The 24,144-nt window shown below is 41.8% G+C and overlaps 1 protein-coding gene across 2 annotated transcripts in view; it reads left to right on the forward strand.

The window, feature by feature from the left end:
* LOC102788571 (calcium-dependent secretion activator 1-like) overlaps nucleotides 1-24,144 on the forward strand; it is a 243,993-nt gene that overhangs the window by 153,313 nt on the left and 66,536 nt on the right. For both annotated transcript variants that reach the window (XM_087850444.1, XM_087850445.1), the window contains one exon: nucleotides 10,002-10,143. In XM_087850444.1, coding sequence (XP_087706570.1) covers nucleotides 10,002-10,143 — 142 coding nt within the window. The remainder of the gene's footprint in view (nucleotides 1-10,001; nucleotides 10,144-24,144) is intronic.

A 24,144-nucleotide genomic window follows, 5' to 3' on the forward strand; every position in this document is an offset into this window, starting at 1 on the left:
CTGAAATGACTTCATATTGTTGGCATGTTTAATTGAAAGTAGTGCATCATGTTGAATATAACTATCATATGTTGAAATTTATTCTTGCCATCCCTGGTTACAGGTAAAGATGAGGGTATTATTAAATAGGAATTACACTTCATATTTCAAATGTACTTAATAATCAGTTAAATCAAGGACAGTACCGTTGTACTTGTACCTTACGTGAGTAAATGCTCTTACATTCAACTGCTGCATCTTTGTAGGTAAACCTCATTTGGCACTAACATCACTGACAAATCAGTGACAAACAGCAAAAAAAGCATCTCCACACTACTGAGCCCAAACGTTTTTAACATGTACGTATATTTACAGCAGTTTTATGTGTGTGTGTTGGTGTGTGTTGGTGTTGCCGATGGTTGCTGCAGGCCAGTCATCTCTCTAATGAACTGCATACACTTGCCTGCAGGAACACTGTCCATGCTAAAGATACACATGCACTTCACGAAGCAGACTCAATCTGCTAATTGTCCCTTGGGAATGATTCCCCTTTTCATTGTGTCAGTTGGGAGTCAAGGAGAAGATAGAATCTCGTCCACTTATTCAGCTTAACTGACCTGAGCACAAAAAATGATCATGCTCTTTTGTTAGTGTCATGAAATTGGCCTCCTTCTCAATTGCTACATCGTGTCATTGTGTGCGAATTCCAATTATAGTGCACAGCAATGAACATGGCTACACTGGGAAACACTAAAAGAAAGCTTGCTTGCAATAATACACTGACTTAAAAGGAAGTTATGCATTCTCTATGTGCATTCATAGCTGGCCAAACTAATTATGAACTAAATTATGATTATTAAAAAAACATTATAAATTTGAACCCTTTTGTAACACAAACGGTCATCGTCCATCCAACAGGGTTTGTTTTTTGTTTTGGAAAAGTTGAAGTGAGAAGGCCCGATGGCAGACCGAGGACACGTTGTAGAGATTACATCTCTTGGCTGGCCTGGGGAGGTGTTTCCCAGGTTAGCTGAGGGAGGTGGCTAGGATGAGGGAGGTCTGGTTTCTCTGCTCGGGCTGTTTCCCTGCTACTCGGCCCCAGATAAGTGATAAGAAAATGGATGAATGTGAAGGTTCTCATTCATCCAGGTCATGGCAGTCTACGCAGCTTAGAAAGAAATGGGTTCAGAGTGGAAGCAATTTCTCTAAGTGATGTCTGTTTTTAGAGTTAACCAAGCACTGCTTGCCCTGTTGGTCCTGATAGAACGCTACTGGTTAGAAGATATTATATACTAGTTTCATTGACTAAATTGAACTTCCATAAAAAAGATTAAACATGGTTTGATGATGGTCCAAAAAGAAAGGGTGGTTCACTGCTGGGTACAGAAGATGGTTGTTGTGGGTGTCAAGGGCAAAATGCTGCTAAGACAATGTGGCCTGATGCTTTGTAATACACCATGCCAGACTGCCTGCTTCTCACACAGCATAACAAACGCACGTTAGAAAAGTATATCATTATAGTGACATGTTTTTGCAGAAGGTCATCTGATCTTTTGCCCCACAGCGGTGCACTTATGGAGCAGTAAAAACTACATTAGTCAGGTGCCAAAGTCAGGCTGCCATTCAAGAAGTTAATGAGGTCTAAAGTCGTCGTAGCTAGACCGTGGCAAGCCCTGCGAACACACTCCTGGACACAACACATCCAAATGGACAGCAGCCGCTCAAGTGGCTAATTGGGAGAGGGGCAATCAGGGAACACAACAAACATTGCACCTACTGTGTATCATCGACCTTGACTCCAATGCCAATGCACACAAACACAAACACACATTCTCAGAGGGGGAGAGAAAAAAGAAAGAGAGAGAGGGAGAGAAAAAGCAGGCACACTGCATGGAGCCGTGAGGCATCACATTAGCACACACTGGCCTCCATTTTATCTCCTGTGGTCTTTGTCAGTGTTGCCTTTTTACCAGTTGGGAGCCAGCAGAGTGGGGGAAATGTGGCTTGGATTCCAATGCCTTGTTTAGAAAAATGCTGTGTCATTCCCATTATTGCACAAACAACAACCTCCTTTGTCACTATTCATTATCAGGGATTATGATTGCTTTCTGTGCCCTTTGCATCTATCTTGCGAACAAAGAAAAACAGTAATGCAATAGTGACAATGGGAGCTTTTACAATCCCTTTGAGGAAGTCTGCAGTGATTAAACCACAGGTACACACTCATCAGCCACTTTGTAGTTACATCCGTTTAAGTGCTCATTAACACAACTATCTAATCAGCTAATCACATGAAAGCAACTCATTGCATTTAGGCATGCAGACCTGCTAGAGAGACCTGATGAAATCACCTGCAGAGTATCAGAATGGAGAAGAAAGGATATTTAAATTTAAAGAAGGGAGATTTATGGTTTATTTCAAAGAGCTGCTAAAAGCGTTCAGAGTCTCCTGACGACAAGGAAGTTGTCAAAGTTTAGGAGCCACAATCTAAAATGTAATACAAAGGTAGGGACACAGCGGTGTAAAGCACACCAGCAGTGGAGATGTGTTCTCAGAAGTGACGAATCATGCCTCACCATCTGGCAACCCGAAGGATGAGTCTGGAGTTGGTAGCTGAAGCTGAGCAGAACAGTACTTGTCTGACTGCAAGCTGACAAAGTTACAGTTTGGTGGAGGCTGGATTATAGTGTGGGATCGTAGGGGATTGGAAAGACCTTTGGGATAAATTAGAGGAGGGCTTCTTGGCCAATATCATTGTCTGATCTCACAAATGCAGTTCTGTAAGAATGGTCAAATATTCCCATAAACATACTCCAAAACTCTCCAAAGAAGAGTTTAAGCTGTTATAGCTACAAAGAGTGGGCCTATTAAATCCTATAGATTAAGACTGGGCTGACAGTATCAACTTCATATGCATGTGAAGACAGATTAGTAAATACTTTTGGCAACAGCGTGTAGAATAAGAAAGAAGAACTGGACCAGTGACTAAGCTCTGAGGCATCTCACATATTTGAAGTTATGACAGCAACATCTAGATATTACATTCTGAGGTGTCTGCAGATATGCATGATGGGATCGGTTGCAGAAATATTACTCCAGTTCTGTAATCTTTCAAGATGAATGGCGTGATCCCATGATGCATTGAGTTTTTCCTTTCCAGTCACCTTCTTCACTCACTATGTGTTAATAGACCTCTCTGCATTGAATCATATCTGTTATTAACCTCTGTCTCTCTTCCACAGCATGTCTTTATCCTGTCTTCCTTCTCTCACCCCAACCAATCACAGCAGATGGCCCCGCCCCTCCCTGAGCCTGGTTCTGCTGGAGGTTTCTTCCTGTTAAAAGGGAGTTTTTCCTTCCCACTGTCGCCAAAGTGCTTGCTCATAGGGGGTCATATGATTGTTGGGTTTTTCTCTGTATCTATGAAGCGCCTTGAGGAGACTTTTGTTGTGATTTGGCGCTATATAAATAAAATTGAATTGAATTGAATTGAATTGATCACCAGTATCGAGAATAAATTGAGCAGAATTAAAATATTCACCTTTCTCTAAGTGTGTAAAAATATAATATTAAAATATTAATATTGAAAAATATATTTTAAAAATATAAAAATATAGTTTTTGCAGACCGGATTGGAACAAATATAGTGTTACCCTCAACCAGTCCAAGTAGCTGATAGGCAGCAACTTTCTTGAGGATTTTAGAAATAGATGGAAGTTTCGATCTGTAGTTGTCCAAACCAGTGGGGATTCTTTAAGCAGATGAAATGCTGGCTGCATTAATATTTATTAAAACAGTACAAGCCTATTTAGCACCATGGATCACTACTTTATAGAGATCGGGCTCTTTTAAAAGATTTGGCTCTTTTGTCTAGGCCAGTGTTTCCCAACCTTTTGGAGCCACGGCATATATTTCACACTAGAAAAATCACACGGCACCAAACAAAAATGTCACATATCGATCATTTCCCCCCGCACACCAGGCATAGCGGAATTGGCTCAGTTTGTCCCTAGTTTCGCTTTCTTCTGACCACTACTCATGCTAGGGCCTTCATCTGGGCCGGGGTTTTCTCCAGGGACCAGGTCAGATGGATTCGTTTTTCTTTTTAAATACTTAATGAAGCGCTTAATAGCAATAGATGTCTCACTCACAGCATGACTATTATGTCATTTCTTCTTCGTCTTCTTCTGTTTTACTTGCAGTTTGCAACCCATTTAACTAGCGCAGGTAGTTGTACTGCCCTCTAGTGGAAGAGAATGTAATTGTTCTGCCTGCTACTCACGCCAATCGCTTAGAGTACTAATGAGGTGGAACCAGATAATCTTCCACGGCACACATGATCATTTCTCACGGCACACCTATGTGCTGCAGCACAGTAGTTGGGAAACACTGGTCTAGGCATCCTTAGAAGAGCTGGCAGTTCTATTTTAGTCTAACCATTCAATTATGAATGGTTAGTGTGTTAAGATGATTTTTTTAATTTTACTGCTACTGGGGAGAACATACATTTTAAGGCCTGGACAACATTTTGCAAACTTGGCATTCTACAATAAATGCTCTCTGAAAAAAAATTAGTAGTATTTGTCCCATTCCTCATTTTACAAATTCTGCACTTAGCTTTGGAGTCTCCAATATCACTGACATGCAGCCAGATGGAGCTCCTTTTCTTTTTTTGCATGTTCACTTTTTCCCAATGCACTGGCACCTGGCCTGTACAGCTGCACTTGTTGTCTTCGGAACATCCTATGCAAATAGTCCTGCTTTAGTTTGTGTCAGCCCCAAGCCCACATTTTCTTCCTGTGAAGAAACTGACAGATGTTAAGATTCCTTATATTGTTTCTGTGGGAAACGTAGTTGGAGTAACCTATTGTGATGTAAAGTAGTTGGGTGTGCTTGGAGATGCTTAAACTTGATAATACTGGGACTTTAACGACACCTTAATTTTGTATAAAATTGTGCTGATTGCATCTTATAATCATCTTGTTACAGTGTTTTATACATAGTTTTTTTATTAACACTCAAAGAGACTGATAATCAGAATACTTTATTAATCCCTAAGGAAACTACGTGGGTTACAGTTTCTCAAAGACAGTAACATTAACAGACTAAACTAATTAAATAATACAATATGTTACAGAGTTTACAAATGAAAGAAATAGCACTAATATATACAAATCACTCAATTATAAATATCAAAAATGATCGATAATAATGGAGAGACGTGCAGGAACTGTTTAAGATATTTGGGAAGAATAATGTCGTTGGGGCAGTAAGAACTATGCATATTCATAAACTCAGTCAACAGAACATAGTTAGACAAAAAGAAAGCCCTAACAATAACAGACATGGCTGAAACATCATGGCATCTTTTATTCAGTTTAGTTCAATTTTACTTATATATTTATTTATACAGCGCCAAATCACAAAAACAGTTGCCTTAAAGTGCTTTATACTTTGCAAGGTAACGTAAAGACACCAAATAATACAAAGAAACCCTCAACAATCAGGTTTAGGGAGGGGCAGCCATCCACCCACGGCCAGTTGGGGCTGAGGGGAAGAAGAAAGACACGATGTAGAAGAGAGAGAGTAATATTAATGGTAGCACTTTCTATTACAGCTCGGTTATGAAGTGGTAATAGTAGGTAACAAGGTAGAAACAAGAAAGTAATGTGCTGAACCCTTTAAAGCCGGTCAGAGCAGGCACGCTCTGTTTTGCGTAACTGTTTTTAAATCCCGGTAGCTCTGCAACCACGTAAGCTAGCGCAATAATATTTTTTGCACATGAAACCAGAGGAGTTGTACTTACATCTTATGCCATCAGCTTGTCCTCGGTCACAGTTTCCTTCCACATATAGCTTTGCAAAAACTGCATAAAAGCACTTGCAGCAAAACATAATATTCCAGAAACACGCTTTGCCGATCTGATCAGCTGTTCGTAACACTTCCTACGTCTGTCAGCGTGAACTATCGCATGTCCGCCATGACCTGCCCGAAACCGGAAGTGACGTCATTTTACAGAAATGTAGTTTTTTTTTACCATCAGGGCCTCATGAGCCTATACTGGTGTTTTTAAAAGTTATGTTTGACTTTATGACTTTCTGTGATGCTTAGAACTCATATTGCACTGCTGGAAATAGTTTATTTTGATGCATATGCTGCTTTTTTTTGTAGATTTGCATTATAATATTTATTTTTCGTTTTTCCTGTACTAAATAAAAATTGGTGTATTTCAAAAATAAAACTATGAAGACACTTAAAATAAATTTCCTGTGGTGGGAAACTATTTTATGCAACTTTTTTGTATTTACAGTTTTGAGGGATAAGCCTCTTAAATTTCCCTAACTAGAAATATATGTTAAAAAAAAAAAACGATTTTCAATTTTTTTGTAGTTTATTGCACTTATTTGCAATTTATGTAATTACTATGCACTTAATGCATACATATTATTAAAGTCTGGGCTATAATGGTTGTATTGATGTATATCAACTTGAAATGCTCCCAAAAATGGCTCCACAGCATGTAAAAATATAATATAAGCTCTGGCGGACTTGGTTCTATGGTGGGTCTTAAAGGGTTAATTAAGAAATTATTACTCAGAAGGTACCACAGGTAATCGAGTGGTAATAAGTAGGAAACAGAGATGCAAAATGCAAAACTGCCCATCTCTATTTAATAACATATTAATAACCTTTTAAATACAAACTTAGAAACTGTCGCCGGTGTTTTCTGTTAGTCACTGCAGGGTTTTGTGTTCTAAGCAGGAATTTAATACCATGGTACTGATAACTGAGTCTGGAACGAACAATAAACACAAAATGCTAATAATTAAGGTTTAAAGAATAATACTTATGAACACCTTAGATTTGCATAGGCCTTCATCACTGGTTGACCTCAAACCATCCAAAAATCCAGTCTCTCCTGCAGGAAGATATTCAAAAAATGTGAAATATATTTGTGTTAAAGCAAGCATGATATCACTGGCAGGTCACTGAGCAACAATTTCACAGATGCAAACTGTCCTATTTAAAAAATAACAATAAAATAAAAAATAAAATGAACATTACAATTTGTGAATTAATTATTATTACATTCTTGTTTCTCCCTTGTTAACCTATTATAACCACTTTATTACCAATCTGTGGTTACACATTATTGCCACCAGTTTTTGGGCCCTTATTACACTGAAATTGATATAATTGGATAATATCACTCAACTGTAACCAGTATTGCTGGCACAATATTACTTGGATATTAAGTGTGATTACTTTGGTAAGTGGTAGTAATTTAGAAATTATTACACATTATTATGTTCTTGTTTCTGTCTTGTTACCCTACTATTACCACTTTATTACTGACCTGTAATAGAAAGTGTGACCATAATAACTAATAATTAAATGCAGATTGGTGGTAAGCGTAAGTGAAAAAAATGTGAGTGAAGAAGAAACACTCAATGCATCATGGGAAACATCTAGTGGCCTGGGCCTATTGCAGCATAACTAAGGAATGAAAATTTTAAGGCTAATCTTAAGAATAAAATTTGTAATTATTTTTAAATTTTTAAATATAAAAAATAGTATGTGAGAGGCTTGAAAGCTAAAGACTTTGCCTTCCATTCGACTTAAATATTCTAGGAACCACAAGTAAAGCAGTCTGAAAGCGAAGTGCTTATTGGGGTGATACAGTACTATGAGGTCATTAAGAGGACACAGGGCCTGATTATTCTAGACCTCATATGTGAGGAGTAGGATTTTCCTTTAGATCTGGGATATAACATGGAGCCAATAAGCCAATATAGGAGAAATCTGCTCTCTCTTTCTAGTCTACTCTTTCTAGTCCCTGTAAGTTATTGAAGCACAAATTAATGGTAGGACTTCTTTGAGCAGTCTTGTAGGAATGAGGTCTAAAAGACACGTATCTGCTTTAAATGTGCATTTGAGAGTTATACCACGTAGTCAAGTATCTCTGATCTGAAGCTAAAGGATAAAAGTGGAGGAATTATATCCTAAAATTTAACTAAAGTACTTTCACAAAGACATATACTGCAAAGAAATGTATTCCCCACTGCTTTATAATCCATTATTGTAATTTTAAATGTTATTAAGAATTATCAGACAAAAGTGGGTTTTCAGGAAACACTGTTAAGTTTCTATGCCATATGTCAGAACAAGATCCAGAATGTAATTAAAGTGGTGGGTGGGTTCTTTTACATTTTGAGCGAAGTGTCAATATGAGTCAGCAGTAGTAGACATGGAGGTTTATTTTTACATCGTATGTCTTATAGCTTTTCTGCACTCGCTTTTTTCAGCCACGTCGTTTCTCCATCAAACTACAGAATGGGCCATTTATATGAATACACCGTAATAACATGGGAATGGTTGGTGATATTAAAGTCCTGTTTGTTGCACATTAGTATATGTGAGGGGGCAAACTCCTCAAGATGGGTGGTGACCATGGTGGCCATTTAGAAGTCGGCCATCTTGGATACAACTTTTGTTTTTTCAATAGGAAGAGGGTCATGTGACACATCAAACGTATTGGTAATGTTACAAGAAAATCAATGGTGTGCTTGGTTTCAACGTAACTTTATTCTTTCATGAGTTATTTACAAGTTTCTGACCACTTATAAAATGTGTTCAATGTGCTGCCCATTGTGTTGGATTGTCAATGCAACCCTCTTCTCCCACTCTTCACACACTTGATAGCAACACCGCAGGAGAAATGCCAGCACAGGCATCCAGTATCCGTAGTTTCAGGTGCTGCACATCTCGTATCTTCACACCATAGACAATTGCCTTCAGATGACCCCAAAGATAAAAGTCTAAGGGGGTCAGATCGGGAGACCTTGGGGGCCATTCAACTGGCCCATGACGACCAATCCACTTTCCAGGAAACTGTTCATCTAGGAATGCTCGGACCTGGCACCCATAATGTGGTGGTGCACCATCTTGCTGGAAAAACTCAGGGAACGTGCCAGCTTCAGTGCATAAAGAGGGAAACACATCATCATGTAGCAATTTCAAATATCCACTGGCCTTGAGGTTTCCATTGATGAAGAATGGACCCACTATCGTTGTACCCCATACACCACACCAAACCATCACTTTTGTTGTTCCAACAGTCTTGGAGGGATCCATCCAATGTGGGATAGTGTCAACTTCACCATTCACATAAAAGTTTGCCTCATCACTGAACAAAATCTTCTGCGTGAACTGAGGGTCCTCTTCCAATTTTTGTTTTGCCCATTCTGCAAATTCTGTGTGCCGATCTGGGTCATCCTCGTTGAGATGCTGCAGTAGCTGGAGTTTGTAAGGGTGCCATTTGTGAGTAGCTAATATCCGCCGAAGGGATGTTCGACTAATGCCACTCTCCAGTGACATGCGGCGAGTGCTACGCTGTGGGATCTTGCTGAATGAAGCTAGGACAGCCACTGATGTTTCTTCATTAGTGACAGTTTTCTTGTGTCCACATTTTGGCAAATCCAACACTGAACCAGTTTCACGAAACTTAGCAAGCAGTTTGCTAACTGTAGCATGGGAGATGGGTGGTCTCGTAGGGTGTGTTGCATTGAAATCTGCTGCAATGACCCGGTTACTGCGTTCACCAGATATCAACACAATTTCAATCCGCTCCTCACGTGTTAACCTCTTCGACATGTCAATGGTTGTGAACAAAGAGAAACTTTTAAAGTTACGTTGAAACCAAGCACACCATTGTTTTTCTTGTGACATTACCAATAAGTTTGATGTGTCACATGGTTCTCTTCCTATTGGAAAAACAAAAGTTGTATCCAAGATGGCCGACTTCTAAATGGCCACCATGGTCACCACCCATCTTGAGGAGTTTGCCCCCTCACATATACTAATGTGCCACAAACAGGACTTTAATATCACCAACCATTCCCATGTTATTACGGTGTATCCATATAAATGGCCCACCCTGTAGAAATCCAATAAACCGGTCAGGTTCTATGCTATTTTGTCGCCTCCTTGTCTATTTCTCTCCCTTTTTCTCTCTCTTTCAGATAACTTGTGCAATGGGAAGTTCCACAAACACTTGCAGGACCTGTATGCCCCCCTGGTAGTCCGATATGTTGACCTGATGGAGTCTTCCATTGCTCAGTCTATTCACAGAGGCTTTGAAAGAGAATCCTGGGAACCGGTTAAGTAAGGACATCTTTATTTAATTTATCTTTGCTAACTTTTTCTTTTTCTTGAGGATGAAACCATATTGATTGGCACACATCCATTAGCCTTGCTTTGTAGTCCTTGTCAGCAACTTTTGTAGCATAAGAACATGCTTATTTTTTAATACTTGTTTCTGTGCCCACAGAAACAAGTATGAACCTGATTTCAGATTTGCTTATCCCACAAGTGCCTTGTGCAATTATATGTCACTTTCCACACTCCTGCCACAGATACGGTACTTCACGTTCTCCCTATAATTCTATTGTGTAACACCAGTAAGGACCATCTCTTATCTGCACCACATTTCCACCACTGCCAAAAGTTTTAACTCATCACCTTGAATCTTATTTTATGGAACAGGAAGATGCTCCAGGGAGCCAAGGCTAGCAAGTAGTAGATGAGGGACGGGGCAATTATGTTGATGGGCCAAAAATGTCAGTGTGAAATGATGCAGACAACTCAGGGCAAGACAGTAAAACTCTGACCTTAAGCCCTAAGCAGAACAGCACATTCCTGTGAATGTTCCTTATAAAAGTTTTAACTATGTGTCTATTGAATTTTAGTCTTGTAGACTCCACATAGCTCATTTAGGCTCAGCCCATGGATTAAGGGCTGGGGTAGGGGCTCAACAGGGGCCCTACCCTTGCTTCAGGGTGAGGCCCCAGTATGTGTACTTCAGGCAAGGTTTCCTGATTCCTTGTTCTCATCATCAGAGGGTTTTTTTCTTTAATCATGATCTTCAGACCTTGGCAATATTAAGTGGAATATATAGATAGTACCCTTCAAATGTCACACTGGAGCAGTAGTTCCCCTTTTCAATGAAGGGGTTAGAAGGGGTTAACATTGGGGGACCACAATTGTTAGGAAATTACATGCCTTCTCATGAATGCAATGCAAAGCTTGTTCTGTATTTCTGGCAAAAGGTCAGGCATGTTCATGTCAGGTATTGCACTCAGTCTGCAAAATCTACAGATTATGATACTAAGTGTACTGAGGTATTAGTAGACAGGTGGCACGAGACCCACAGGCTCAAGCGACATAACACCTACAGCTCAGGCTCAGGTGGTGTGGTACTCACAAGCTCAGGGTCCAGCAACTGGGGCTGCATCACACGGCATGTAGTCTCCTCAGGCTGGGGCTGCTCAACAAGGGTTCCACTGGTTCTGAAGCCTTCTACGCTCTGGGAAAACACAATGAGCAAAGCAGAAGAGAGACGCTTTATATGCCACTAGCTAGGGGCATGGGTTAAGAGTGGGTTAAGGGTTAAGGTCTTGCTGTTCCATTCTCCAAAACCAGAATAAAGTTGACGCGTTGAGGCTAGACTAGCTCAACCAATCAGGGGAGAGATTTGCAGAAACACTGTTTGGCCAGGGCCGTAACAGAGGAATATCAGGATGCGGAGGCTATGGCTGCACAAGGAACAAGCCACACTGGAATGGTAAATGGATTGTGTTAAGAAATAAATATATATCTTAATGCTTATTTACTGACTATATTGTTTTATGTATTTTAATAATAGAGGCCTTTATAAACAAGGCCCAGAGTTGACAAAGAACTAGGTCAGAGGGTGACAAGTTGCCCTGGTAACAGACTTTAGAAAGGAATAGTAAAGAAAAGGGGAAGTTTAGTGCAGAGATGCACAGGAAGTAAGACACAAAGAAAGAGGAACTGGTACCATACAAGGAGTTGTTTTGATCGAAACTTAGCGTGTGACGTAGCCGAACTATACATATACACATTCACCTTGTGATTTTTTCAGAGCTGTGCATGCGTTCTCCATTTCCGAGTTTTGACCACACTGGGTCCAGTCTTTCTTTTCCGCCAAAAGAATTTAAAGAACTAAATTTAAGAAAATGGTCCTCATTAACTGGAAAAATAAAAATAATCTTAATTCTAACCAACATAAAAAACATCTAATAGATCACATTAGTCTTGATACAGCCTCTGCCATCACATTTGATCAATCTTTGATTTGCTTCATCACCTAGTGGGGGTGGGGGTCATGGCTTGGTCCTGCCTTCGCTATTGTGGTTGATATGGGGGTAGGGACAGCCTTAGGGCGTCTGGGGAGTCCCTAGGGATGTTTCCCTGGAGGGCCTAACCCGGGGGATGTGGCCATGACCTGGTTAGGGGCTCTGGGGGCTCTTAGATGGTGTTTTCCTTGTGGCTGCGTATAGCGGAGATTGGGGAGGGTCTGTGCTGGTGGACGTTGGTTACTGGCCTGGTAGCCTGGCTGGGTCCGGGACGGGCGTGGAGGCTCGGGGGTCTGGGGGTGCTCCACCCTCGGTCTGGGGTGCTGGCTGGGCCTTGGGGGCTTGGGTCCTGGCTGTTGTGTCGCCGGAGCTGTGGGCGGGTGGGTTCAGGGGGGCTCAGCCCCAGCGCAGGGGACCTCTGGTGCATCGGCCCAACTAGGGGGCTCTCTAACTGGTGGGGAGGTTGTTATATTTTTACAGGTGGTCTACTCTCTACAGGAGCTCACTCTGCAGGTGGGGGAGAGATATAGGAGAGGTAGAGAATGAACTCAACCTGGGTGTCTATTGTCTTGTGTAGTTTGGGAGATGATTGGATGATGGGGTGGGTGCAGTTTTCTCTGGGGTGGAGTCGGGTGGGTTGGCCCGGACTCTCTGGGGCTGGGCAGTGCTGCTGCTGCGGGCCCTGGTCCGGATGGGCCTGGACCCCTTGCCCTGGTGGGCTCCAGAGTGTGGGGGTGCCTACTGGGGTCAGCGGGGAGCTGGCCCCAGGGAGGGGCCGCTTGCCCCTCCCTTTCTTCCCTCCCCATCCTCAGCTGCCTCCCTATTCCCGCTCTACCACCCACCCACACACGCAGGGCTTGGGGTGCAGGTATGTCATCAGGGTGCAGGGGAGGCACTCCCCCTCTGTCCCCTTCTGGCCGCATGTGCCTCAATTTTATTCCGCAACCTAGACATCCACATTACTCACACTCTCACATAACACATACATATAGGGCCTTGGGGGTGGGCACGTTTTACAGCATCCAGAGGATGGTCGGTGTATTCCAACCCACCTCTGGCGCTGGTGCCCTACCCTCAATTTTAAATGCATATAGACACTAAGGGTTTTCGGGAGGAGCCGTGCTGCTCTCTGAGAGGAAGCAGGAACCATGCTCTCCTGTGTTTTAAATGCACTTTAGAACAGCACACAGCAACACTACATATGAGCAGGCGTAGGAAGGTTTGGGGTCTTCACTCACCCCGGTTCTGTTAGCTGTCAGGGCTGGGGAGCTGGGAGGAGGTGCTGGCCGTCAGATTGGGGTCTGGGATGCGGGGCCTCCCTGCTACTGCAGATAAGGAGGTGGTCCGCATGCCTCCACCCCAGAGAGAAGGGTTACATCTCCTGGGTCTAGGTGCGGCTTGCCCCTCTGGGGGCAGAGGTACCTGGACCTGGGATATAGAGTATGTTTGGGGAGTGCGACTGTAAATGCAAATTTACATCGGAGTAGATTTCGGGTGACATGTCCATGGTAATTTTGGGTAATTTGTGATAAATAAAAGTAAAGTCTGGGAATATTTGAGGAAAGCTTGAATGTGACGTGTGTTTGAAGTTGTTGTGTTATGTGTGTGAGCGTGTTACGTCAGCCAAGAAAAGAGATTAGAGTAGGACATTTGGTCAGGGGATTTCATCCCCACATTGATTAGCAGGGTTGGACTCGGGCACCAGATAATTTAACTGTGGAATCCCCACAGTGGTGCTTTTAAATGTATTTAAATTATTCTAGGACAGGAGTTGGACTCAGAGGAGCGCAGTTGCTCAGCGTATATAGCACTTTATACAACATTCAATTCAATTTCAATTCAATTTTACTTATATAGCACGAAATCACGAGTCGCCTCAAGGAGCTTTGTCTTTAGTAGACCCTACAATAATACATACAGAGAAAAGCCAACAATCATATGACATCCCCCCACCCCCACCCCCCCAATGAGCAAGCACTTTGGAGACAGTGGGAAGGAAAAACTCATTTTTAACAGGAAGAAACCTCCAGCAGAACCAGGCTCAGGGAAGGGCAGGGCCATCTGCTGCAACCCGGGGTGAGAGAAGGAAGACAGGATAAAGACATGCTGTGGAAGAGAGACAGAGGTTAATAACAAGTATGATTCAATGCAGAGAGGTCTATTAACACATAGTGAGTGAAGAAGAAACACCCAGTGCATCATGGGAGTCCCCCAGCAGCCTACACCTATTGCAGCATAACTAAGGGAGGATTCAGGGTCACATCCAGTGTTGGGAAGGTTACTTTTAAAATGTATTCCACTACAGATTACAGAATACATGCCCAAAAATATATTTTGTTACGCATTCAGTGAGAATAACGTATTCTGAATACTTTGGAATACTCAATATCCTGTCATGCTTTTTACAACTACATGAATGTACTATTGCGATTTATTACTATTACTGAAGGCTACTTGCATACCAATACCAACTAGATTTTTAAATCTTAACCCTTTTATGCATGAATTATGACAACCTCAATCAGGATTTTTTTTCTTAAGTGTTACTATTCATCTTTAGGCATGAAAAAAAAAGATTTCTGAACTTCTTTTTGTAAACATGTACTTTCCAAAGAGTTGTTTACATGTCCACTTAGGTGGACAACATACATTTTGACTTAGGAATTTGACAGTCTCCAATGTAGTGGTTTATGTGCAAATATACCATCAACACTGACACAAATACAAGACAACAGCCTCTGAATAGCTGCCCACTGTAGTGGCCACTATGCGTGAAAGGGTTAAAGAAATCTACTACATCATGTGTCATTTTTTGTGTCATGTATAATTTCCATTGCAAATATTAATGACAGTTAAATCAAGAGAGGATGGCACTAAAAAAATGTGATGTCATCAAGTACAGTCCAATTGTAGAACGATCGCGCTGCATTCTCGGGAAGTCTGGACTCCCGTGTGAACTTCCGAAGTCCGGACTAGCAAGAATGCGAGCAATAGCACATGGTAGCTACTGAAGTTTCACCCATCCCATCCTTCTTATGAAGTGGTGTCAGAAATGCATTACTGTACTGCTGGCTCTGGGTCCATTGTGTAACTGACTCCACCACCATTAAAAGGACACGTAATTTAGAGCCTCTTATTACGTGTTTTGTTCGGGTTTGCAGCAATCCAAATCGGAGAAACTGTATTAATTCCAGATGGAAATTGAGTTAAAAAAAAAGATTAAAAAAGTAAGCTGTGGGTTGTACTCAAACCTGGGCAGCCGCTATCAGCCATGCGATATATGAATACATGCTTATCCAACTTTGTCATGGAGTGCAGTGTGGCAAGCAGGAGTAGGACCAAAAATGCAGGACTCAGACTCAGGGGATGAACTCAAAATCACAGCTTTATTTGCTGGCAGGAAAAAACATAAACTAAAACTCACAGGGAAATAACAAACTAAGACTCACGGGGAGACACAGGGAGATCCACACATCAAGAGGGACGACGCGACACTGACTCAGAGAAACACAGGGTTTAATTACACTGGGAAGTAACGAGGGGAATGAGACACAGAAGGAGAGCACAGCTGGGAGAAATCAGAACTGACGAGACAGGGAGCAAAGTAGGATACACTCACATGAGACAGACCTTCAAAGTAAAACAGGAAGACGCAAACTAGACTAGGGGAGACAGAGCAACTAAGAAACACAGACAATACCAACAACAAAGAGACACAGAGGGGAGCTACTAAATACTCAGAGAACTAAACAGAATACAAGAAAACCAAACAAAGACACTACACTAAAGAATAAGCTGGGACAACAAAGTGAACTAAGAACATAATACAAAAATCTCAGAGGCACAAGAAACTCAAAACACTGGGTCACTGACCCAGGACCGTGACAAACTTAGCTAAACCTGTGCCCGACTGCGTTTTATCACCATATTGGAGAAGGCATAGAAAGGGGATAGCCTAACATATGAAACAGGAAATGACCGCTGTGTATTCTATTTATTTCAACAAAGTAACTGTATTCTGAATATCACCTATTTGTGACTGAATACAGTTATTCATATTTTGTATTTTAAATACGTAACGCTGGTACGCTGTCAGTTACTCCCCAGAACTGCCTACGTCTATTGCAGCATAACTAAGGGAGGATTCAGGGTCACCTGATCCAGCCCTAACTATGTGCATTAGCAAAAAGGAAAGTTTGAAGCCTAATCTTAAAAGTAGAGATAGTGTCTGTCCCCTGAATCCAAACTGGAAGCTGGTTCCACAGAAGAGGGGCCTGAAAACTGAAGGCTCTGCCTCCCATTCTACTTTTAAATACTCTAGGAACAACAAGTAGGCCTGCAGAGCGACAGCGAAGTGCTCTAATAGGGTGATAAGATGGGGTCTGATAATTTAAGACCTTGTATGTGAGGAGCAGGATTTTGAATTCTGGATTTAACAGGAAGCCAAAACAGGAGAAATCTGCTCTCTCTTTCTAGTCCCTGTCAGGACTCTTGCTGCAGCATTTTGGATTAACTGAAGGCTTTTCAGTGAGTTTTTAGGACATGCTGATAATAATGGTAAATGGCCTGTATTTATATAGCGCTTTCCTAGTCCCTAAGGACCCCAAAGCGCTTTACACATCCAGTCATCCACCCATTCACACACTGGTGATGGTAAGCTACATTGTAGCCACAGCCACCCTGGGACGCACTTACAGAGGCGAGGCTACCGGACACTGGCGCCACCAGGCCCTCTGACCACCACCAGTAGGCAACGGGTGAAGTGTCTTGCCCAAGGACACAACGACCGAAACTGTTCAAGCCGCAATCTTCCGATTACAAGGCAAACTCCCAACTCTTGATGAATTACAGTAGTCCAGCCTGGAAGTAATAAATGCATGAACTAGTTTTTCAACATCACTCTGAGGCAGGATATTTCTAATTTTAGAGATGTTGCACAAATGGAAGAAAGCAGTCTTACATATTTGTTTAATATGTGCGTTGAAGGACATGTCCTGGTCAAAAATGACTCCAAGGTTCCTCACAGTGTTACTGGAGGCCAAGGTAATGCCATCCAGAGTAAGAATCTGGTTAGATACCATATTTCTAAGATTTTCAGGGCCGAGTAAAATAACCTCAGTTTGATCTGAATTAAGAAGCAGAAAGTTAGCGGCCATCCAGCTCTTTATGTCTTTAGGACATGCAGTTTAACTCATTGGTGTGTGTTATCTGGCTTCATGGACAGATAGAGCTGGATGTCATCAGCATAGAGGTGAAAATGTATGCTATGTCTTCTAATGATACTGCCTAAAGGAAGCATGTATAATGTAAACAGAATTGGTCCTAGCACTGAACCCTGTGGAACTCCATAATTAGGGCTGTTCCATATAACGATATACATGACGATATAAAAACATTGTTTCATTTTACGCTATCGTTTGTTTCATGGTGTCCCAAAATAAACTGTTTACAGCAATATTTCTTCACCGTTTTGATGGTCACTGTAGTGGCTATATTCATTTCTTAAAGTACTTTCTCTTAGATTTAATATAACCACACTACGGACCGACAAGCGCCTGTTTTCATGCGTTGTCGTTAGCAACAATAACGGTAAAACCATCGCGTGTCCGCTTGTTTATTTTCCACATAAACCTTTCAGAATAAAGCTCAAGATCCTATTGAGACTTTTCAAAATAAACTGAATCACGTGAAAGATGCAGAGTGTTTACGGATGAGAAGCAAAAAAGAGCCTTCAGGTGCTAAAAAATAAACCTTCGACTCAAATGTTAGAACAGGCTTTTCTCCAGAGCACGCTGTGTAATAAATACTCACAAAGAAAACGGCGGTGTTACAACTTATGTCTAAAAATATATAGTTTCATGCATCGATTAAAACATTCTGCTCCAGGTACACGACGCCCAGCTGGAAACACTTCACGCAAGCCGAGCTGCCCGAGATTCACAGAATGTACAGAAAATGTAAAATTTTTGTGATTTATATCGTTATCGGAATGATAGATGTCTTATATCGGGATATGACATTTTAGTCATATTGCACAGCCCTACCTTAGTGTATGAAGAAGACTCTCCATTTACATGAACAAATTGGAGTCTATTAGATAGATATGATACAAACCACTGCAGCACAGTACCTGTAATACCTACAGCATGTTCTAATCGCTCTAATAGGATATTATGGTCAACAGTATCGAACGCTGCACTGAGGTCTAGCAGGACAAGCACAGAGATGAGTAAGAAGATCAGTTGTAACATGCCTCCAAATTTGTGGGCTAAGTAACACTAAACTCAGTTTCTGTATTAGGATATATAGGGACACAAGATACATTCTTAATATCAGCTGAGGCAAAAACAATTAACTTATTTGTATTAATTGCTTGCTCAGAAACGCAACAGCATCAGCATTATTATTTTTAACATTTGCCAGCACTCAAAGAGCACACAAGATGAAGTGCATCTTACTCACAGTGGAGATGAGTTTAATCGTAACTGCTACGTGTATTTATATGTATAAGATTCTACTGCATGTCAAATCGCTAACTGCCTAGCTCAAAGCTCCTGGACTATCACAGAGAATTTTAAGTATAAAGCAAGTAACAAATTTTTCAACATATTCAGTGATCACAAACAGATTATTATTTTATAAATTTTGCAAGGCTGTGTTAATTTTTGAGCAGCTGTAAATGTAGCTAGCTTGCATAATTATATGCTATTTTATTAGATATAGAAAAGCTGGAGCTTAATAGGCCACAGCTCAAAGGAACAGTATTGACGTGTATGCAGTAGCGGTTTTTGATATGGGCGACATATTAAAAACCGCGGTTGCCCAGAGCGGCATCGTGGTGGGGACGGCATCACGGGTATTGGCAAAAAAAAGTTGCTCATACTCATGCTGCCCCAACATCATGCCAGCGCATTTTGGGGATGGCATAGGCACCGATCGGTGTTCTTATGGCCATTTGCTGGGAGTAAGGGTGCCCTCCGTTTGCCTGCTGCTTGCAGGAAAGAGACGGCGGGGCGGAGGGGGATTCTCTGGCTGGCTGGAGCACCATCTAATAACCAACTCGCAAAATAAAACAAAATAAAAACAAACCAACAAACACCAGACATCATGATAATGACTTATAATTTGCACCAATGTTTTTTTTAAATTCTATACGTGAAAAGTGAGCGCGAGAGCCCTCGGTGCGCCTGCTCGCTGCTGAAGTCAAAGTAAACTTTATTGTCATCTCCGCTATATACAGTACAGTATATAGAGAGACGAGACGACGAGGCTCCAGTTACAGCAGTGCAAGTAAACAAACAATAAATATAAGAAGAGTAAGAGAAAATAAATATACACTTTAGGACTCGGGGTAAAGGGATCAACAACAATTTAGAATTTATAATTTCAGTTTGATGATTTAAAGTCTCACACACAACCTGTCGAAAGGGGGGGGGGGGGGGGGGCTGCTTCCAAATAGAGCACATTTCATTCATAATGCTGTAAATCCAAGCCCATTATGTATTCATGATTGGAATCCTGGATTGTGCAAAATCCCAGAAATAAACCCTAGACAAAGCAAATCTGTGAACTAAGGTGTAGGTCTATTAGGTTGTGTTGTGGTGATCCTCGGGTTGGGGGATGGGTGTTCATACTGGAGTGCAAAATTAAAACCAAGATGGACAAGAAAGTTCAAAGCCATCAGGTGCTCAGATTAGAAAAAAGAGAAAAGAAGAGGAGGAGAAACAAGCAAAAGATACAGGTAAGCAGATGTGTGATTGGATAATGGCAGGTCATCCTGAAACAAACACAATCGGAATGCTTGATTAATCCTTAAGGAAATTATGTGGGTTACAGTTGCTCCAAGAATGGTAAAAATAGTAACAATAACAAAGTAAACTCCAAACCAGGGGTCGGCAACCTTTCTGATGATGAGTGCCGTCTAAAATTTCCTCAGAAGTCAATGTGCCATATGATGCATTAGCAATAAATTTAATAACGCTCTATACTAACAGTTACACACTATATAGAACCACTTATATTTGTTCGCAGATGTTTGCAGCTGTCAGCGAATAGTTTTCAGCTATTCTGAAACAAAAAAATACTTTTTATCCATAACAGCAAATGAACTGTACAACAGAAAATACAAATGCTATTTATGGTCTCCTCACAACAATGATAAGAAAAATAAACTGGGCCAATATGGCATGTTTGTTAATACAGAGACACACATGTTAATGTGATCTCTGGTCTCCCACTCAGAGACACAGGTCTCCCAGTGTCCAGCATTCAGACCTGAGGACTCATGTGAGAGAAAATCTGCTCACACAGACATGTAGAGCCAAACACTGTCAATAAGGCCTCTGCAATGTTCTGAAGACAGTTACACTTGTCAGGTAGTGACGTCCAGCAGGTGAACATGCAGCTCCATGAACACACACAGCTGTGGATTCCAGCTGTGTTTGTAGTTCTGCAAACTTTGACCCCACAGAGTTGAGATTTTCAGTTCAATCCGCTGCATTTTGATGTCCTCTGTGTCCAGCCAGTTAATGCGAGACAAATCCAGCTGCTCATTAAAGATTTCTGGTTTGATCATAAAAGAAAACATTGGTCCAAACACCTGAAAGTCCCAAAAACACATTGTGAATTCTGTCTTGAGTCTACGGATGTATCCGTGGTGTGGAAATTTCAACATCGCTTGAAAAGACTGCCAGCTAGCAACGTCAAAAACATTCCAGAGTAGAAAAGATTGTGTGTAAAAAGGGTGTAACTATTGCAGTTTTTACAGTGTATTACACGGAGGAGTTGTACAGTGAGATGGCCACAAGGAGGAATGATTCCCTGTGTCATTCAGTGGAGCTTTTTGGTAATCTCAGTTTAGCCAGTATGTCATGGAGTGGGTGTGAGGTATTATCCATGATTGTCCTTATCTTGGACAACATCTGCTTCTCAGACACCACCCTAACGGAGTCCAGCTCCATCCCCAACACATTACTGGCCTTGTGGATCAGTTTATTTAGTCTGTTGGCATCTGTGACCCTCAACCTGCTGCCCCAGCATCCAACAGCAGAGAGGATAGCACTGACCACAACAGAGACACAACAACATAACATTAGTTAGTAGGGATAGTGAACATTTCTGTTTACGTTTGTTAGTCACTTGGCTATGATAGTAAACAGTAGACACTGATGTAGCTTACTGAATCTTTTGGACTGTGTTGTTGATTTGGCCTGTTCTCACTGTATAATGAATTATGATGGTTGTTTGTTAGCTGTTTGCATTCCATGTGTACTCTCTGTCTCTCTCTTTCTTTCTTAAAATAAAATACTATGTTGCATCAGAAAAATTGCACTTAGTAATATTGCACTTAAGGGAGACTAGACAAAGGCTACCATGGTATATTGGATATGTGTGTGTCTGTTTGCACGTGTGTCTGCAGAGACCATGTTGTAGACTCTGACAGCAGTATGAAGGAAAAACCTGCGAAATCTCTCCGTCCCACATCGGGGGTGCCGCAGCCACTGAAGGAGCTACTCAGTGCTGTCAGAGTCTCCTGCATGGGGTGGGAGATGTTGTCCAACAGGGATGAAAGCGTAGCCACCATTTTCCTGTCACTCACCACCTCCACTGGGTCCAGAGGGCAGAACAGAGCTGGCCCTTCTGATCAGCCTGTTCAGTCTCTTCCTGTCCCCAGCAGAGATGCTGCCACCCCAGCAGACCACACCGTAAAAGATGGCAGAGGCCACCACAGAGTCATAGAAGGTCTTCAGGAGTGGGCCCTTCACTCCAAAAGCCCTGAGTCTCCACAGCAGGTACAGCCTGCTCTGCCCTTTCCTGGAGAGGGCGTCTGAATTATGAGCCCAGTCCAGTTTGTTGTTCAGATGAACACCAAGGTACCTGTAGCTGTCCACAGTCTCAATGTCCATACCTTGGATGTTCAGTGGTTCAGTGGAGGATGTTTGTGCCTGTGGAAGTCTACCACCAACTCCTTGTTTTTATTAGTGTTGATCTGGAGGTAGTCCTGCTGGCACCAGTCCACAAAGTCACGGGTCAGTTCTCTGTACTCCTTGTCGTCCTCTATCAGTGATGAGGCCGACTATTGCAGAGTCATCAGAGAACTTCTGCAGGAAGCACTGGATGGAGTTGTGGGAGAAATCTGCAGTGTAGATGGTGAAGAGGAACAGAGCCAGAACCGTTCCCTGTGGGGCCCCGTACTGCAGACTACCCTGTCCGACACACAGCCCTGAGGTCTCGCATACTGTGGTCGGTAGGTGAGGTAGTTCAGTATCCATGTTGTGAGGTGATGGTCCACTCCTGAGTTCTCCAGCTCAGGAGTACAGAATATACCAAAGTGATCCACTGCCCCCACCACTGTGGATGCATATGCATCAACCCCTTCAGCCAACCCATTGCAAGGAGATGATGTGGCTACAGATTGAGGAGCCAAGCAGTACTTAAGAGTTTCAGTCAGGTTTCAGAGCTCATCACAGAACCAAAATGGCCTCTGACAGTGGACTCATATGCTTTGTTAAATAGAAAAGTTTTAAGCCTAATCTTAAAAGCAAAGAGGATGTCTGTCTTCCCAATCCAAACTGGAAGCTGTTTCCACAAAAGAGGGGCCTGGAAGCTGAAGCTTTGCCTCCCATTTTACTTTTAAATATGCTAGGAACCAAAAGTGAGCCTGCATTCTGCGAGTGAAATGCTCTACTGGGGTGATCAGTATCACACAGAAAAAGATAATGAGTTCACTGTACTGAAATGGCCTCCACAGTCACCAGATTTCAGTCCAAATGAGCGTGTTTGGAATGTGGTAGAACAGGACATGTGCCTCATGGCTGTGCAGGCGACAAATCTGTGACGTGTGACGTGATCATATCAATATATAACAAACTATGCTGTAAACAATTAATGTTGTTCCGAAAAGCATGAGGGGGTCAATTCTTTAGCAAGTTGTGTCTATGAAAGTGTCCAGTGCCAATATATGTAGGAATTAGCAGCAGCTTCCAAGGCTTGATCAACCTCCATTGCTACAGAACAATTTAAATTGTTAACCTATTTTGTGTTTACTGAAAAAGGCTTTTTTGTATTATTCTGAAATGTACATTCAGTTTTGAGTAACCTTACCTTTTTATTTTTTTTTACCTCTGGCACTTCACCACTTCCCTTTGTACCAATTCAAACTGTTCATTGGACTTGAACGACTTGAATTGCAATAAATAACTGGAAAAATTGGGGTGTTGTAAAACTTTTGAGCAGTTGTTTACATGTGGTAAGAGTGAAAAACAAAACATGGTGGTCAGGAAAGTAGTTATTATCCCATTTCACAGATAGTTGCAAAATGAAAGCAGTCTCTCCCTGTGCTTTCCTCATCATTACATCTGTGTGCTGCCTTGTGGGAAGCAATGTCCATCAACAAAGCACGTAACTGTGTGGTGGTTTTCTTTTTGATGCTAGTATTTTCTTGTCTGCTAATGAATGCAGTAAGCTGGCAGAAGTTTTGGCCCAGGAGTGGTTAGGACAGTATAGTATTAAAGTATAACTTTAATGTATTTTCACCACCCATTCAGGTTTTCTATTAATATGCCATGTTAGTGCTACCATTAAAAGAACTAGATGTAACAATATACTATTCACACATCATCAATAGCACTTTGAAAAATTAAGCTACAAGTTGTCTGCACTGACAACGGATTTCAAACGTGTGAAACCTACTTCATATGGCGCAGAATCCTGCAGAGTGTGACGCTGTCACTGCAGCACATCCATCTCTATTCCCACATCTGGGATCTTGTGGATACACATTCAAAAATACCAGCCCTATAAAAAAGTGCTGAGAGTTGCATCTCAATCTTCACTTCATAGTTAGCAACTCTTTCCCTCCCACCCCCCCCCCCCCCCCCCCCCAAAAAAAACCCCATGTTTAGAATTGCATAAAAATTGTTTGTTGCCGATGCTTGGGTTTTATATAGTCCCAGAGTCATGTTCATGTAAATGTCATGGCATAGTGTGACTACCCTATGTGATCAGT

This window comes from Neolamprologus brichardi, chromosome 13 (genome assembly GCF_056152115.1).
Source record: "Neolamprologus brichardi isolate AB-2024 chromosome 13, ASM5615211v1, whole genome shotgun sequence".
Classification (NCBI taxonomy): Eukaryota; Metazoa; Chordata; class Actinopteri; order Cichliformes; family Cichlidae; genus Neolamprologus; species Neolamprologus brichardi.